This window comes from Pagrus pagrus (genome assembly GCF_965226575.1).
Source record: "Pagrus pagrus genome assembly, chromosome: 7".
In the NCBI taxonomy this organism is placed as follows: Eukaryota; Metazoa; Chordata; class Actinopteri; order Spariformes; family Sparidae; genus Pagrus; species Pagrus pagrus.
This window is the reverse complement of record NC_140191.1, coordinates 16,072,800-16,091,722: the sequence shown is the minus strand read 5'-3', so window position 1 is coordinate 16,091,722 and position 18,923 is coordinate 16,072,800. Positions and strand designations below refer to the sequence as shown.

The window sequence follows — 18,923 nt, the reverse complement described above, 5'->3', positions numbered from 1 at the left end:
TGAATATGGTGTATGAGCACCGCCTTGTGGTGATCTATGGAATTGCACTTTGTCATATGGGGGTGGGGGGGTGTTTTAGTCTAACTAATGTATAGCATGTCTGAGAGAACTTGTACGATAACAGTACAGCATCTCAGCGATTTGTAAATAGCCAAAGTCTTCCATTATAATGTTGGTATGACCGTGTCGCCAGTGGAAAGGATGAACACTGATCCCCATGTACAGACCTTTGAAGTGAAGTTTAATTTTCCAAAAAACATCATCATTTATTTGAGAGAAATACAGGATATCGCTTCACCTAAGATGTTTTATTTTGCACCAGCTAAACAAAAAAAACAAAAAAACAAAAAAAAACACCCAGGAAATTACAGGAGTAAAAGACTTTTAAAAAAATGATTTTGTAATTTGGGTCTGTTTGTTGAATAAATCTCAGCTAAGATACAGTATGTCCTACGTACAGTATGTAGTATGTATCAATAATGTTCCCTTATTTTGATGGTGTTGAGGTTTGCTAGTCAGAAACTGTTAAATCTTTACTTCAAATGTTTGATTTTACATTTGATCAAATATATTCAAAGAAATAAAGAGTCTAAAGAAAAAAACACAGCGTGGCTCTTTCTGTGAGAATGACAGAGACAGAGAAAGTGTGTTTTGGCAGTTCTTTGTATGTGAATATTTACTTTGTCAGCTGTGATAAAAGTTTCCGCTTGAGATATGCCTGATGGTATCTTCACCTCCGCTCTCCTGCTTTTATATTTCCCACAAGAAACTTTCATATTCTGAATACAAGCAATGACGAGATTGAAACGGGAGGAAGTGTTGCAGAAGTTCTTACGTTAAAATAACCAGTGCTGATTTGGCTTTTGCTATCTAGAAAATATCCTTTTCAGTGGTTACTCCTGAAGCATTGTCTTCAGAGAGTCTTGCACCCTGAATCATTTTTATTTTTGAATGTTCCCTGTATTGTTTTTAAGAAATAGTCTCCTTATTTCTCCTCCTTCCTCCTTATATTCTGATCTATAAACAAGATATCTCCTTCAATAACACCTACAGAACGAGAAACAGTTAACAGTTCAGTGTTTAGTCATCAGGCATCAGTAAACATTTCCTATGAGCAGCATCATTTCACATATTGCTGAACTGCTTTAGCTGCAGTATTTTTTGTCAGATAAAAGGTCAGGGTCTGCATGTGTTTAGTATGGCTGCCCATTCTGCTTCAGATTACGTTGACAATCGGCCCACAGGCCTTCAGTTGAAGGGTAGGATAGGTTACGCGTGCATGTAAATCACTTGCTTTGGGTTCCAAAATGATCGGTTTCTCCAGCCGCACTGTGAAGACAATGAAGTATAACACAATTTGCGGTTTAATAACTCATAAATGACAAATGGTGTTTGTATTCATGCAATTATGGAAATATTAAAGACTTATCTAATATCTGCAACAGTCTGATTGTTCAAGCCCCAAGAAAGCTCCATGTTGCCATGTGCTGCACCATTTCACCCTCTGCTACCGTCCATACACATTTGTATACACATTGTTAATGTGGAATTGATTACGTATGATGCACTGGAAGTTTGTGGAGGTGCATGTATCTACAGACACCCACCCTCTGCCTGTATTTTCTTATTTTTTTAACTGGTTTTCTCTCTCTGGCTCTTGCGACCACCACAGCGACGTGCATATTACACCTTTAAGGAACATTCAGATTAGAAGTGCAGTGTGGATTATTTAGTCTCACTCTCAGGCTGATTCCTGTGGGTTATTTGTATGATCTGTACCGGTACAACAAATATTCGAGAAAACATGATCATCTCTATCTCCCAAAAACCAAGAACTTAAGATTTTGTCTCGTATGTGGTGTAAAGTTTGAGGCTGCTACAGAGATAATTAATTTGAAAAGATTATGTCAAAACACCACCAGAAAACACATCTGATAAAACATGTGGCTGCATAATATCAGTCTCTCCTAATTCATGACAGGCTTGCCACAAATATTACTACAAGCTTGTTTATCAGTTGACCTGACCATCATGTTGTGTTTTCTCATAAAGCAGGGGAATGATATTGAATCTGTAGCTGTACATGTGACTGATCAGAGAAATAGTTGGAGCATATTTTCACAGATGACCTTTTAGTGTTACATCACATACAACATACAACAGATCTACGTTTTATGACTTCTGATGATATCTGCCTTCAGAAAATGAAAGAACAAACTTCAGATTAGGTTAACGACTGACACAGGGCAGGTCCAGCAGAATATCACTGCTTAGACTGCAATTACACTGTAAACAAGAGCCTTTCCCAAATTAAATCAAGGGATGAACGACATGTCGATAAAATAATCAGTCGTTAACCTGCTCTCTGAAGTGTGCTCTTTCATTTTCTGGAGGCATTTCTCCCTCGGGAAGTCAGACGATGTAGATATGTTGGGTTTATTGTGTTTCTCCCTGCATCTCCCATAGACTTCAATACAGCTGACACCACAGTCTGGCACCAAAGCAAGATTCAGTGACGTAATCACCCCTCCTTCTCTTTTAGGATCCATGGTCTCAATGTTGACAGATCGCCATAGTTTTTGTTCAAGTCATCACCACAAGAGGTCACTGTCCTGCCTCACACGTCTACTTCAGGCTCCTCCAGATTAAAGTCATCCATGTGTATTTCTACAGTGAACCACCTGGGGGAGCAAGAGTCCTTCCTCTGAGGTGCAGGCGTCAGTCTTGAGCACTGAGACAGAACTGACTGAAAAGACCTTGGAAAGGTGGAAATATTACAACAATATGTGAGTCTATCTGTTTGTCTTGTATTGTACTTTGATTGAAACACTCTGAACACTTTGGTGTGTGAAATCCTATGACTTTGTGGTATTGGTATTAAGAAAATATCACTAAAGACAGTCGGGTTTGTGGGTTGATAATTGAGATTATTGATCTTAGTGGACTACGAGGTGTGGGCACACTGCTCCTGTAAGTAAGAAAATCTGCAGCACAGATGTGATCAGTACTACTTTAACACATTTCTTTAACATTTTTTCTATAAAACGGGACAATGAAAAGTGACCGAATATACAGAGAAGGAACAACACTTTATTGTGACAAAACTTCACACTTGATACAAAAACCAAATATGACTCAAACATGACACATGAACGGTTAATCTCAGGGTAAGACTGCTTTGTTGTGCCTGCATGTGCACGATACACTGATATCAGATAAACAAAAGACAATATTTTGGTAAATGCCATAGAGTGCATGCTGTAAAGTACACAGTCTACAGACTGTCTACAGTGTGTTTTTGACATGGACTGTTTATCTTTGCAGCAAGTTTTTTGAAGTCTTATCAACTCAGAATGTGAGATAAAAAAATCAAAACAACGGACACACGCGAACCTTGAACTAGCACGGCCTCAGCTGTTTCTTCAAAGCTAAAATCCTGAAGTCCTTCTATCAAGACAGCAATAAGTTAGTTATTTGGTGTTGGTCTACTCACTCTGCTCCATTTTCAGACTTTGGTTGTGGGGCTTCACTGTAAATCAGCTCAAACAATTGCTTTTGTTGTTCACAACAGTAATATCTAATACACTATTTAAATCATTTATATACATAAACAATGGAAACTTTAAGCTCTAATAAAATAATGCCAGTGTAAACAAGCTTCAGTATCTCGCAACGCTCAAATATTGCACATACATTCATAAATATACACATCTTCTTTGTGCCCTTGTGTTTATGCATATGGCTGCATCTGTAGGTGTGTGATAAATCTGTGTGGAGCTGAAAGAAAACGAGGATAAATTAAATCCGGCGGGGACAGAATCTCAGAACTGAAAGAACGGATGGCACCAGAGCCACCTGAGAAACACACACACATATGTACAGTACCCACACACACACGCACACACACACTCTCACACACTCATGAAAGCACTTGTGCGTAGATCTCAAGTCTCTTTGTGCCTCACTTACACAGACACACAAAAAAAGTTCAGCAACAGAAACCTTTAAAGCATTGTCTTCACAACAGAGTCCGCTCTGTCTTCAGTTCTGGTGCTTCATCACAATGGATAAACAATGGACATGTGTGTGTGATTGAGCCTTTTAAGTGTGTTTTGGTCCCGCACAGTCTGGTCTGAACCTCGTTCTTCGGGCCCAGTCTGTGTGGCGCTGCAGTCTTCAGTCTGTCCTTTGAGTCAGTTTCATTAGCAAACAGGTAGAAGACCTCCAGCCAAGGAATGCAGGGTCCGACAAATACAGATCTCAGATCTGGTTTAAGTTACTCAGAAGGTGCAACACCCCTCCCAAACCACAATCCTCCCATAAGGAGCTGCCGCGGGTTGTCTTAGGCGTCTCCTGTGTGATCAGACGTCAGCTGCTCCTGGTCGGAGACATTGTCGTCAGCTGGTGGCCGCGCCCGGTCGAAGAAACCACACTGAGGGAATCATATTAACCCATTAGTGGACTATTGGATAATTAAACTACCATAAGGAATGCTGTGTATGGTGGATGAACGTGTGTTTGTGTGTGTGTACCTTCCACATGGCTAATGTCAGCATGGCCAGCACCAGAAGCCCCAGCAGTATGGCCAGGATGATGACCCAGAGTGGGACAGCGAACGAGACATCAGGTGTCCCCCATAACACCAGGGTCCCCATCTGCAGGACAAGGAGAAACACCGTTCAGTGTTTGTTAGTGCTGATACGTGTCCTTTCTCTCTTGTAAACGTCATCTGACACACACTAACACACTTCTGTTATTGCCTGGATCTTACCGAGGTTGTTTGTTGAGGCAGGGCGGTGGGTTGGAGGCGGTAAGGCATGGCTGTGACCATGAAGGACACAGTAGAGTTGAGAATGTAGGGGTCGTTATGCCGCTGTAAGACAAATATAACATTATTATTTCAATGTTATGTTGGTTTGAAAGTTAACACGTTCAGACCAAGTTTGAATCTTGAACCGTGGCCAAACTCTAACTGCTAATGAAGATCATGTGATACGATTCAAAGCTCCCAAACTGCTACGGAAATTAACTTTAACCCTTCGGTTAGTTTGCTTTACATGTAAAAAGAGTCTCTTTGGATTAAAATGAGAATCAAGCATCTAGTTTCACAGCGAAAAGGGCAAGAAAAACATTTGAACACCCTGAAAGGTAATAAACTTGGGAAGGAAGTAAATCATCAAGTAAAGCATTGACCGAAAGATCATGAAAAATGTCGAGATGACAGGTGAAGACACTGACCTGCAGGAAAGTGCGCGCCCACAGTCTCGAGCGGACCTTGACCACCGCGCTCTGCCCGCGATCCAAGCGGCCAACCACACACAGGATCCTCAGGCAGGAGATATTGGTGCAGTTCTGCAGAGAAACGAGAGATGTGGAGTAGAAACAGACATTACACACCTGCAAATCATGTTTGTTTTCTCGAGTGCATGCACAAATATGCGGGGCTCACCAGGGTTTTATCTTTGTAACTCTGAGCGGCAGTGGCGGCTCGTTTGTGGCGCTGATGAGGAGCGCTGGTGTTTCTCAAGAAACCCAATAACTCAGGTGTGTCCTGGAGAGAGGAAATCTGAGGCAGACAAGGAGAGACAGTTGTCAACATTATGTCTATTTGACTTTTTGTTCTTTTTCTCTGTTTTAGTTCTCAGTTTTATCTTTCGACGTTCTTTCCACAGCGTGTGTTTGGGTCTGATTATCACATATTGATGCTTTAGAGTGGTCTGTATTGCACATGGGCTGTGATTCAGCCCAGACAGCCAATGCAAAAGAAGATGGTGAAATTGAAGACAGACACGAAGAATGCTCGTAAAATGAGATTTTAAAGAGACGTAATGAAATAACACAAAATCACCAGCTGTGAAAACAATTGTGACATTTGGCGATCTGATCCAAAGGTGATTTTATTTCCTCATCGCAGCTCACACAGTCAACTAACGAGACTGAATAACCTGAACTCCCTCAAGTCACCACTCACAGGTAACAAAAAGACAATACCTAGATAATTGAATTGTTTCTCCTCTGGGGAACAGCTTGATGGACTTAAAGGAGTAAAAAAAAATAGTCCAACCAGATGTGTAGCACATGACATCCACTTCCTCTCAACTAATTTTGGAAGTGCAGGGAGGAGAAGTGACAGATGTGCAGAAACAGGCCACAGACTACAATAATGGTATCAGCCAGTGGTTTGAGGTGTGTAAATGTTATTACTTCCTACAAGGAAGGTGTAGGGTCTTCTCCCCCTTCCGTTTACTCTTTTAACCAACCAGATCATGCCGTGATCTTCTTAAACCAACCCCACCGATGCTGCCAAACTTTAAATCTGTTCTCCTCTCTGCTGCTTCCAGTCGTCATTTCAGCTCGAAGCACCACAACCCTACTCTGCCCACTCCTTTTCACATCCATTCAGATCTCATCCATTCTCTTCATCACCACCACCACCACCACCACCACCAGTATCTAGACTCCATCAGGGGAGTATCAAATACCAGGCATGGCTTCATTACAGCCATAAAATACGGTGACATCACAATGGGGTCTAATTGCCAAAAAGACTATTCACATTTCTCATCTTTATCCTGCACGTGTCAATAAATACTTGTTCATTTTCTCCTAATTGAAATAACAGTGTCAGTGTGCGTCAGTCAGTCTGGAGAAATGACCAAATCAGGAAGAAAATGCGAAAAGACTTTTAAACACAAACTCTGTGTGTCCAACTCGTTCTGTTTTCATATATGATTACAGCTCGCAGCGTCTCACTTTCTGACATAATTATGTACTTTTTTGAAATAACTTCATGTTTTCTTTTTGAATTACTCCACAGATGATATCATAGATACAGGAAACTAGTTCAGCTGTAATTTCTGCTAATCAGCGTAATCCCCCTCGTTTTCGAGCCAACTGGCAGAGAACAACGGGCACAATTATGTTTGAAATAAGCGGGTATAAATGACAGAGAGGTGGACGGATGAATAAGCCGCACGCAATATTATAAATAGGTCTGAAATTGCAGTCGGGCCGCTGGTTGTATGGTAGTACGCAAGAAAGGTAAATTGGTAGTTGGAATTACTATCAATCATATTGATTTCCACTATTACCACGTCCATAATTATATATTCGAGTCTTGAAATGAATATGAGTCTGCGTGCATATGTTTATACAGTGTATTGTCGTGGTACCTGAAGGCCAAGTGGGTTGAGGCTGGTGTTCGTCCTGCAGCTAATTGGTCCGTCAGTTTGAATCTCCATGGCATACAGCAGGTTCTCGTCACGGAAACGGGCAGGCCAGCCGACCTGGAGCTCCGCCTGCTGAATGCTGCTTGGACCAGAGTTATGGAGCTGGAGACAAAGAGAGGGAACAGAGAAAAAAAAAAAAAAGCGGCAGAAAGTTGTCAGTTGTGTGCTCTCTTCTGTCTTTTTAGTAGGTCTCATGTGTCTGAGGCTATAATCAGGTTATCATAACTGTGGGATGATGACACAGACCACCTGTGTGTCAGTGAAGATAACAGCGAGACTGGCTTCAGTCACCGGGGACTGAAATACAAGACAAGTCAAACCTACAGCATCACCTGGCTCATCAGGATAAATGAATTATGAGCTTAAATGAACCATCAATTCAATAAATCCTTTTTTTTTTTTTTTTTTACCCTGACCTGTATTCTCTCACTCTTTCTCTCACACACATTCATTAACACTGAGGCGAGTCATCCAAACAGGACATGATCCTGGTGCTGCAGGGCAGGAATTCTGCAAGAGCAAAAAAAAAAACAAAAAAACTCCGTCCTCTCTAACTAGAAGCAGCTGCCAACTGGGAAAAGTACGGCAAATGAAAATCATTATCAGCTGCAGGACAGGCCAGACACTGCTGCACTCCGGTTCAATGAAGCGGTCGTCCCTTTAAAACAAAAAGAAATCACATGTGCGGCGCACGGACGCACACACACGCGCATACACCCCTATTGTAAACTGTCGCCAGTCTGTCTGCCATCCTCCCTCCTTCTATCTATTTGTCTCTACCTCTGTTTGACCTTGTTTTTCCTCACAATGATTATAACTCATTACACTGCGTCCAGACCTGAGAACAATCCCTCTTCCCTCCCTCCCTTCCATCCTTATCCCTCTTTGCCTTGCTCCCTTCTCCCTTCTCCGTCCCCCCTTCCTCTCTTTTTCCCGCCTTCACAGCAGTAATTACTCCTGAGCCCCAGACCTTTGATCAGCAAGAACCCGATTCTTTATAGAGCTACTGTTTTTACTGTGTGTGTGTTACTGTTTACTCCACTTTGCTGTCGCCTAATTTACAACTTCCCACACCTATTTTTCTGTTCTTTTCATCTTAAGAGACCGAAACTAGAGCAACAACAAAAACAAAACAAACCAGACTTTTTCATCTCGTCCTCTCTGAGCGCACCTTCTGTATTTCGTTTTAGGTCGTGCATTTACCTCGTAGATGTGTGTTACTTGTGGCCCCACGTCGTCCTCTTTGACAGGCTTCTCTTTGGGTTCCCAGCGTGGGAATGGCAGCACCACCTGAGAGGGATGGGACACCCTGAAGAGAGGAGAAACAGCTCGGTGATGCTGACGCATGTACACTTTAATAGGTTCAGAGGTCCATCTAATTGTAATACCCACTGACCACATGCATGTTGACTTTCGGACACTGTGATCATTCACTAAAGTGTTTTATTCGACCCTACTGTACACCATCAATACTCGACAATCAAGCACACGTCGCAAATTTTGCTCTAAAAGTACAATAACTTAGGAACATTCCTATTTTATTTGGGTAACTCAACGCCTTTTTCCACCAACATGGAATTGGTTCCATTCTGGTTCCTCGCACTTTGTTTTGAACCACTCACAGCATTTTTATATTAACAAAAAGCTTGAACCAAAAATTGCAGGTTTCCTTGACCTGAGGCAGCCTTTTTCAGTCCTGTTCCTGGGGCCCTGCATGTTTTGGATGTTTCCCTGCTCCAACACACCTGATTCATATGAATGGGTTGTTATCAGGCTCCAGCAGAGCTTGATGGGTGGTGGTGCGTTGGGGCCCCCAGGAACAGGATTGAAAAATACTGCGCTTAGGTGTGTACCAAAGTGGGCATATCATATTCTACAGATGGTTATGCATTATATAATGCCCTCCGTTGATGGCGCGTCCTTATTCACAGTGCTTCCACTCAAAACCGGTGGATACGCGGTCTGATTTGTTAGATGCCAAGTTTTCAATTATCTTGATTGGAGGTGCTCCAAGAACCAGAGCTAATTTGGTGGAAGGGATAAAAAATGACTAAAGCCTCATATTAGAGGGTCTGCAATGGTATGTCAGCAACATATACACTCAGTAGACACTTTATTAGGTACACCTGTACAATCTGTAGTAATTTAGTACAGCAGCTCTGCCTACCTTTACAAAGTTTATCATTTTAAGATTTTGTTGACATTTATGGAAATGTGTTAATTTAATTGCATGTTTATTTCTGTTACAGGTGTTGTTGTACTCAACTTCATATACTGAGAGCTGTTTCTAATAAATCGTCCTGTATATTTACATACGTGAGACGGTCAGAATATTGGAAACACCTTCTGGATATAATCCAGTCCAGTAACTATGACCTCATTGCTAAAACATATAATTGAATCAACACCTCTATGAGAGTGCCAACCAAAACTTGGATTGCATTGGTTTGTACAGGTGTATCTAATTTAATAAAGGGACCACTGAGTTTAAGCGCGTCTTTAGCAGACGACGGTCGAATCTTAAAGGCTGATATGATAAAGATAGTTAGGAGGAGTAATTTGCCAATATTAACCCCAACCCAGCTCCTCCCCACATTAATTTTTTTCAACACTGTCGGAAATGAATTAACAATCTTTGACTTCATTAAATATTGGATAAAATTAATGAATAAATAAATAAACGTGGATCACTGAACATCAAACGCAAAGTATCAAATACCAAAATAACACAAATGGCACTCAGTAGAGCGCATACCACAAACCCCTTTTAATTCAGTCAAGCCTTTTCCAATATCGAACTTGATAGGCCTATATCACTCTAAATTTTGAACTACCCATAAATGCTCAACCATGATTTTTTCATTAAGGTCCAGGCATTATTCCCTGAAAAATTAACAAAAATGTTGGAAAACGCTCTGTCTCGCAATGTTAAAGAAAGTTAAAGTTAATGGGGTCTATCCATCCTCCATTCAAGTTTCTTGGAAATTCGTTCAGTAGTTTTTGTGTAATGCTGCTGACAAACCAACCAACAAACAAACGGACGCAGGTGAAAACGTATCCTCCTTGGCAGAGGTACATAGATCAGTGATGTCATTACGCATCCTATCTGCGCTGATTAAAGGCTGAACCGATTATTTGTCACCCTCCACAAAAAACATTTGGAACATTTGGAATTTCCCTGGTTTGGAAACTGCTGCATTTGATGACACCATTGTGAAGACTTGATTGTAGTCTGACATACGTGGGCAAAACTGTTTATGCCCCCATTCAAAATGCCGGATGGGCACAGCTGAGTCAGGAGACCTTCACAGGAACTCGTCTGTCTCATCCCCGGTCTTCGTCTGTTTGTATGTCCGAATGACCACACCCAAACAACGTCATTCAGGGACCCGAGCTTTGAAGTGTGTGCGTGTGTTTGTGTGGGTATCAGTGGGCATCCATGAACATGTCAAAGGCTCACAAGTCTCCCATGTGCTCATGATTAGCTCAAATTTATTTCTCGAACTGTGTTTTCGTGCTGTTTTCCATCTGTATGTAAACAGGCTCCACAAATTTAAACATCTCAAAAGGGGGCTGCAATATCCTGCAAACACCCAAAAACCTTGGCTAAAACCAGATCAATTGCGCCTTTGTGAATCCGACCGGGCAGCAAAGACTTTTATCACTGTTTCTCAGAGAGGACGCCGCACTCTCACATGCTAAGATGCTCGACTCACCCGCGCAAATTGAGTTGAGCCACGGCAACGATGGACAGATTCAGGCTGACTGGGTTGCTGTCGGAGTTATCTTTGTTGGAGCTGTGGAGAGATTCACAATGTGTTTAGATTAAATCTAGAGGCATAAAATGAAACACACATTGCACTGACTGCACTCTATGTTCTGTATCTGTGTGGAAACAGTTCACAGGAGGCTCTGAACGCCCAGGCTCATAACAAAACTATTTCTATGTTCAGCTGACTCCGAGAAGAATTTCTCTGGCAGACGGCTTGGCCACCGTTTTACTGTCTGTGTCTAGCGATGTGTCGTATCGAAAGCAGTACAATGAAGCAAACAGTGAACATGTTGTGTAGCGCTCGTCTCCTCTCTGGAGTCCCTCTGGGCCATCTGTCTTCTCCTTGCCTCTGCGGTTAGTTTCATCAAACCACAGGCAGCGACGTGATCAGGACAGACACGGTACTTATTTACATGGCTCAGAAGAAAGACAAACAGCTCTTTGTGCGTATGTGTTTGAGTGTGTGTGGACGTGGGAGGGAGGGACGGGGGGGGTATGCGTGAGAGCTGGTGGGTGTGTCACCTGTGGATCTGGAGGTCGAAGCTGATCTTTGGTCCGGCGTCTTCCAGCCTTTGGACAGAAAACCTCAAACCAACAGACAGCTGGGCAAAACACAAAAAAGAGAGAGAGAGATAATGTGTCAAAAACACGTGGCGGTAGAAAGAGGAGGACAGAATTAGATGCACATGACATCAAAGGGGACATCGTGTTTAAAGTGTCTGGTAATAGCAGTCAAATCCCTGCTAACTAGAGCCTCTTCTGTTACATGTAGGCAGATGATCAGGTCTCTGTGTGTGTGTGTGTGTGTGTGTGTGTGTGTTGCAGAAATCTTAAATCAGAGAAAATCCAGACTACACACTTAAAAGCCACAGTTACAGCTCTTGTCTCTCCCCAGTTTAAATCCCATGTCCTCCGGGCTAACTCAAAACATGTGAAGGATTTAGTTCATCATCCACTGTATGACAACAGCGTGTGTGTGTGTGTGTGCTCGTGACTGTACGCGCATGTGCAACTCTACTGAACAACAGGTCAAACACATGGTCCAGAGAGGGACGTGACAGCATGCAGACTCGCACTTCACGAGGCAGGCCTGCGGGGGGGTTGCGGGCGGGGTGAGGAACTACAAAGTCGAGCCATCTTTACGGGACACATTAGAGAGATGGCTGGAGAAGAGCCAGAGAGATCTGAAGAGACAGACACCAAATGAGTACGAGTCGCTCAGAGGGAAGACGTCACTATCAGCTATGATACTCCCTGTCACAGACGAGGAGAAGGAGAGCCCGGCAGACGTCTGAAGAGCTCAACTGTGTCTCTTAAAACCTGTCTTTTTGAGCATCACGCCTCAGCTTGAAAGGTGGCTGTTAAACGTTTGTAGTTTTGTCCTTTGGAGAGACCAGCAGCTGTGGTCAGCTTGAATTTATGTTGGTTACAGAGGATTGTACATTTTCACGGTGGAGAAAATAAACAAAACATTCACAGAAACTTTCTCAAAGCGATGCTGGCCGATTCTCCTCTGTCCATCCGTACGCTTAGTTTATTCCAAATAATTATCATTTCGCCACATTATGGCTAAATTCGCTGCTTCTGTGTTGGGTTACTGTCGTCCTTGAAGCTGCAAAGCTTTGCCACAAGCGGCGTATTTAGCCACATTTTGGCAAAACAGTGATTCTTTGGAACAATGCTGAGAGACGTGGTTTACGCTGAAGCGGTGGTTTGAGAAGTTTCTGAATGGATTATAAGACTTATTTGTCAGCCATACAAAGTTGTCACCATCGAACAAACAAGAAATCAGCTGACAGCTGAGGCTGTGTTTAAATGGGGAATGAAACTACAAACTTTTGACAGCCACATACAAGCCTACAGGGGCAGTTTGATCCCCAAAACAGTTTCATATAGCAGAGTTTTTTTCTAATATTTTAATAAAATTGGTCAACTGTCTCCCACACATACATTTCACTTGGGCAGGCCACCCAAATATATTAATGCCCGCCCAAGTATATTTGGCGACCCATTAAGCATTTTTTTACTGTAGCTTTTTACCCATCCAAGAGAACGCTGCTGAGGCCAATTCTTACATATTTTAAGTAATCACCTTTAACTTGAGTAAAATTACAGATTTTTCTGGGTTTGAACACAAAAAACATAATGACGGTCTCATCATTTTTAGACATTTGAATGCGGAAATATTGCACATTATATCTTTAAACACTAACATTTTGTGAAACGGCAACACACTATGCTCATACCATCACAGAAGGTTTCCACTGAAAGTCGACAGGTGATTATTTGAGTTGTTACCCAGCCTTACCGTAATATTATCAATCATTATTCATTGCAACCAAAGCTTTGTCAAAATATGCTTAATTTTGGTTAATGCCACCCAGGCTTACTGAACTAAAATGAGGTCAAAAAGAAAAAGAAAAAAACACTGAAAGACATCCAGACAGGCCAAAAGCAGCTTTCCTTCAGGCATGTACCTCCTACACTGATCACCCTGCTCAGTGAGGCACTGCAGCTGTGTCATGTGGCACAAGGAATGAACTCCAGTGATGAGAACTCTTTAGTTGCACAATATAACCAGAGTCAGTATGGGGGTATGTGGAGCTATGTTCTGCATAAGCTCATGGATTCCTGGACGTCCAACGGGGCAAGGGGAGAGTTAAATATGGGAAACATCTGGATGGCTGGGGAGCACACACAAACACACACACACACACACACACACACACACACACACACACACACGCACACACACACATGCTCTGTCCCTTCCACATGCCTTGTTTTGCGCTCCTCCCCCAACAGTGAAACATGACCACATAATTGATTTATCAGAACGCTGTGTGTCACCTCCAGAGCTCAAACGCACCTCTGCGTCGGCCTTGACACCTTTGGAAAAACCCCACACTTGCAGTAACACACACACTTGATCACATCCATGCACTGAAGCACATGTGACATGCTTCGTGGCGCACATAGCCCGTTCACCGGCACGGTCGGATTTCATGTAGGAAGAGACCACTCTTTACTTTACAAAGCCTTGGCTTCCTGCATGTGTCAGCCATCCGAGAGCTAAATGGATTATTATCACACACTGCATACACACTTATGCGCGCACACACATACGCACTGTGTGTGAAACAGAGTCGGGGGAGTCAAAGTGTGGGGAATGAGGGTCAAGGTGATGATCAGTAATCATTGGAAACCATCAATCAGAGTGAATTAAACCTGAGGAGTGACAGTCGCACCTTCTTCGCGTGCACATTTGAGAGATGTTTCAATGAAAAGTGTGTGTGTATGTCTGTTTTAGGGCTGCAACTAAAGATTATTTTCATTGTCGATTAATCTGTTGATTATATTCTCAATGAATCAATTAGTTGTTCGGTCAGAATAATGTTGATTAGTGTTTCCCCAAGCCTTAGACGTTGATGTCCTCAAATCTTGTTTTGTCCACAACCCAATGATATTCAGTTTACTGTCACAGAGGAGGAAATAAACTAGAAAATAATCACGTTTAAGAAACTGGAATCAGGGCATTTAGTTTTAGTTTCTTTTTTCTGTAAAATAATACTTACAACCAATTAATTGATTATCAAAATAGTTGTTTAATTTAAAAGAGACATATAATGCTCATTTTTGGGATCATAACTTTATTTTGGGTCACTGCTAGAACAGGTTTACATGCTTTAACGCCCCTCTGTCTGAAACGCTCTGTTTTAGCTTTTGTCTCCTTAAAGCTCCCCTCCTTCCCGACAGTCTCCACTGATTGGTCAACTCACACACGCCTGAACCAGCACTGCTAACAACAACCATGGAGGTGTGCTAAATCAATTCTTACGTTTTCAATTCTTAGGTCTCCTATATAGTTGATAACTCATCAATTAATCCTCGCAGCTCTAGTGTGTTTGTGCTTTTGTGTGTAACATCTCACCTCTGTCCCGGCCACCATCGGGTTCCCGAGGTCACACACCACCATCCTGGACTCATTGACCATCTTGTACTCGCAGTTTAGCTGAGACTAGAGAGGAGAGGCGAAAGAAAAAAGAGAAAAACACCAGTACAGTAAATGAGATGATGAGGCAAAAAGTGGATGAAAGTGACAAATGTGGGGCGTTGAGAGTCAAGAAGGCGAAGACAAGAACAACGGAGGGAAGTTGAACAGCATCAAAGGGTGACGAGGGCGAGGGAGTGAGAATGAGAGGGAGGGAGGGAGGCCGGAGAGGAGGAGTGATGAATGCTCTGACAGTAACAACCTCATCAATCAAACAGCCCCATTACACACTCATTAGTGCACACACACACACGCACGCACACACACACACACACACACACACACACACACACACACACACACACACACACACACACACACACAGATTGACCCTATCCATTTCCGTGGTCACTAATGCAGCTTGTAAATCATAATAGGGGCTTTTGGGCGGTTGCCAGTAAAGCATAGCCTGCTGATAGCCACGCTTTAATCACTCCAAACAAACACAAGACACAACAGGATGTGATGTCGTACTGTAACTGCAGCCTCAAATAGCTCGCTTCCTCATTTCGAATGGCCTCAATACTGTATGTCAATTGTCAGTGTCCATCCGACTGACCCTTAACATCAGACAAATTGATCTTTAGAGAAATATGTGTGTGTGTTTACCTCCAGGCTGCGCTTCACTCCAATATAGTCGGCCTCTGGTGGGATCAGTGTGTGGAGCTCAGTCTCGTAGGCTCCCTCTCCTCGGTTAGCCGCAGTGATGGTCAGCAAGACCAGATTGTCGTCTCCAATCACCAGCTCTGAGCGATCCCTGTGTGTGTGTGTGTTTTATTTAAAAAAGAGAGCAGAGAAAATAAATCATTCTGTCATGTAGAGGACACAGGAAATAAAGCACTTTGCTGCCGTTGCCGACAAGAGAAATTCAGTTTATAATTTTTAGGATTGGTTCATGTGCTCTGCTGCATGGAATGCAACACCCCCCACCCCGACAATAACCCCAAAAATGTGTGTCCAAGTGTGTGTCAGCCAGTTGAGGGTGACAGGATGTTTGTACAACGCTGCCATGGAGATATCGTACAGCTGGAAACACTATCGAGAGTAGGCTAATTCACACACACACACCACATGGTGAATGGAACTAAATTGTGAGCAGCTCAAGTAAACTTTGCTCATTGTGTGAGGACTTACAGACACACTCTCTTTGGTCTAGCTGCGTGTGCATTTGTGTGCATGTGTGTCTGTGTTTGGCGTGAGAAGTGGCGACTGTTTACAGGTTGAGGTCAGAGGGCGTGGCCGTGTCAGTCTTACATGGTGGCAGAGAGCTGGAGGTCGGGGATGCAAATGTTGTCGTCACCGCAGTCCAGGAGAATGTAGGCCTGGGAGGAAGAGGGGTACACAGACAGGGGGGGTTGTCATGAGGAGAGTTTTCAGGTACACTGGATATCATCATGAAACCGAGAATAGAAGTAAACACACCAGGGACACACCAGGATGCAGGTGTTGTACACACACAGACACATAACATGCACACTAGAGTTCTGCTCCAGTTCAGCAGAATCAGTTTGGGGTTTTGTTGCAGCAGGCTTCAGGCTGAGGTTGGTTTTGGTTTTTACCTCCGCCAAGATGGCTGTTTTTTTTTGTGTTTGTAGGCAGGATTCCACAAAAACTACTGACAGGATAGCCACAAAACTGATTGAGTGGATGGAGGATGGATCTCAGCCCAGAATAGACGCCGTTAACTTTTGGGTGCAGATTTGGATAAAGGGATGGATCAGACAATTTATTTTTTCACTTTCTTTGCAAGATAGGGTGTTTTTTTTTTTTTCTTCACTTTTGTTCATCAGGAAATAATGCATGGATCTTGCTCGAAAAAAGATCAGGCGTTTAAAATTTATAGGGATACAGGGCTATCAAGATTGATATTTGATTAGGCTTGATTGAATTAAAGGGGGACTAAACCCTAAAAATGTGGGCTTCTTCAATGAGGTCAAATGATCTTGTATTCAAGAGGGACAGCTCTCCTTTTTTTCTTTATTTTTTTTTAACACTTTCAGCAAGTGGAGGAAGTGTTTCACATATTCTTCCTCATGCTTGCTTGACAAATCATTCAATCACTTTCAGTTGGTCTAAAGCTAAGTTTTTGTGTGCAGTTCCTTCAATGACTGACCAGCACCCGCCTGAATTATACTCCTGTGTGTGAGATTTTCTTAATGTTAAGATCTTGGTTCTACTTGTTTGAGCAGCCACATTTTCCTGATCTATCCAGAGGGAAGACAAAAGTGAGTTTGGTAGGTATGACGAGGTAATGCAGATGATTTCTTTTTTACTTGTGATACAGCCTCTATGTGTCTCAGGCAAGCATATCCATCAAATAATGAGTGAAATATAACATCAGGTTTGATTTATGGCTCAAGTTTGGCAGTATGTGCTTAGAGTTTGGCTTAGTCAAGTTGAGTCAAGTCAGCTTTATTTATATAGCCCAATAAATCTCTTTCCACAAGTGGTTTAAGAAACTCCAGCTATGACACCACCTAAACTTAGGCCCTCTTTGGATGAAGACAAACTCCTCAAAAAAAACAACAAAAAAACCCTTAAACAGGGAAGAAAACAGGAGAAACTGCAGGAAAAGCAACAGAGGAGGGATTCCAGTCCCAGGACGGACAAACATGCACTAGATGTACAGTGTTATGCTTATTGTATACACAATTCATTTACTCACACGCTCTTGAAGGAAGGTGCTGCTGTAACGGTTGAGGACAGGTGGGAGGTCGTGGCCATGAGAGGGTGGAGCCAAGCTGTAGTTCAGTGCCAGTGAGATAGGGGTCAATTTATCCCTGAACTCGTCATCCTCCTGATAGAGTAACAGAAAGTTTAAATAGTAGATGTTGATGGATTACAAAACATTAGGCAAAGCTCTTGAATTTATGTTTGTATGTGTGTGATTTGCTCACTTTCAGGTAGATGGTGTAGCTCCGGCATGCACGTGGGCGGTTGTGACCCAGTGCCAGAAGCCCTGTGCGCTGAGGCTGCTGGGTGTCCAGGAACGAAACCCTCTTAACTCCGCCTCTGGTGCCTTTCAACCAATCCAGATGCAGCTCCGCTCTGAGGTCTGGACAGGAGGGACGAGGCAGAGGTGGAGATGGTTGGAGAGGTGAGAGGAAAACATGACAATGAGAGTGAGGCATTTCAGTCAATCGGCCACTCCCTCACTGCTGAATCCACACGGTCCAGTCAATTTATGAGTGCGACTGTCCATTATTTATGGAGTAAGGAGACATTTGTAGGCGTTTTACTCCACAGAGCATCATTAGACAGTGGAAACAATGTACTTGACACCTCCACTGTCTGTCTGCCTGCCCTATTCTTGTTTCCACCCTCCCTCCCTCGTTTGTTCTCTATTCTGTTCGGAGTTGCAGAGCCGCAGTTTCACAGCAGGAAACTCTAATGAGATGTACAACGGAGCTGGCTCTGACTACTGTCCCACCCTCTGTACTTTTCTATTTGCCTTCGTTCCTAATTCGACCACATTGTGAACAGCTGCTTACCTACAGAGTTGGGGATCCCCACTCCACTCACTGCTGCACACACGGCCACCTTCAGACTGGAGGGGGAAAATATTGGGCAGATAAAGAGATAGACAAGAGAGAAGATAGGGATAACTTTTAGCATATTTTGCTGATCAACACATTAAATGTCTGTTCACACACATTCACACTGACAAAGTGAACAAATAACATGGGTGCTAAAATATGTATCCAATTGTAAGACCATAAGGTCCTTTCTCCATTACGAATTTACCAATAAATCACACAGAATATATGCCATGAAATTTAAGGATGGCTATGTGAACAAAGTGTGGTCTTATATTAATCGCGTCTTGTAAACATCTGCAGGTCATATTTACATAAATAAGTTATGTGGTAAA

The 18,923-nt window shown here is 42.8% G+C and overlaps 1 protein-coding gene across 1 annotated transcript in view; it reads right to left on the bottom strand.

The window, feature by feature from the left end:
• Positions 1 to 3,070: 3,070 nt before the first annotated feature.
• itga8 (integrin, alpha 8) overlaps positions 3,071 to 18,923 on the bottom strand; it is a 41,446-nt gene continuing 25,593 nt past the window's right edge. Inside the window, exons 16-30 of the mRNA XM_084357761.1 lie at positions 18,544 to 18,599; positions 17,950 to 18,107; positions 17,718 to 17,849; positions 16,307 to 16,374; positions 15,662 to 15,809; positions 14,933 to 15,019; positions 11,524 to 11,603; positions 10,946 to 11,026; positions 8,433 to 8,538; positions 7,173 to 7,331; positions 5,450 to 5,566; positions 5,239 to 5,352; positions 4,772 to 4,873; positions 4,533 to 4,655; positions 3,071 to 4,432 (exon numbers count right to left, since the gene is read on the bottom strand). Of these exons, the coding sequence (XP_084213887.1) occupies positions 4,343 to 4,432; positions 4,533 to 4,655; positions 4,772 to 4,873; positions 5,239 to 5,352; positions 5,450 to 5,566; positions 7,173 to 7,331; positions 8,433 to 8,538; positions 10,946 to 11,026; positions 11,524 to 11,603; positions 14,933 to 15,019; positions 15,662 to 15,809; positions 16,307 to 16,374; positions 17,718 to 17,849; positions 17,950 to 18,107; positions 18,544 to 18,599 (1,621 nt within the window). The 3' untranslated portion in view covers positions 3,071 to 4,342. The remainder of the gene's footprint in view (positions 4,433 to 4,532; positions 4,656 to 4,771; positions 4,874 to 5,238; positions 5,353 to 5,449; positions 5,567 to 7,172; positions 7,332 to 8,432; positions 8,539 to 10,945; positions 11,027 to 11,523; positions 11,604 to 14,932; positions 15,020 to 15,661; positions 15,810 to 16,306; positions 16,375 to 17,717; positions 17,850 to 17,949; positions 18,108 to 18,543; positions 18,600 to 18,923) is intronic.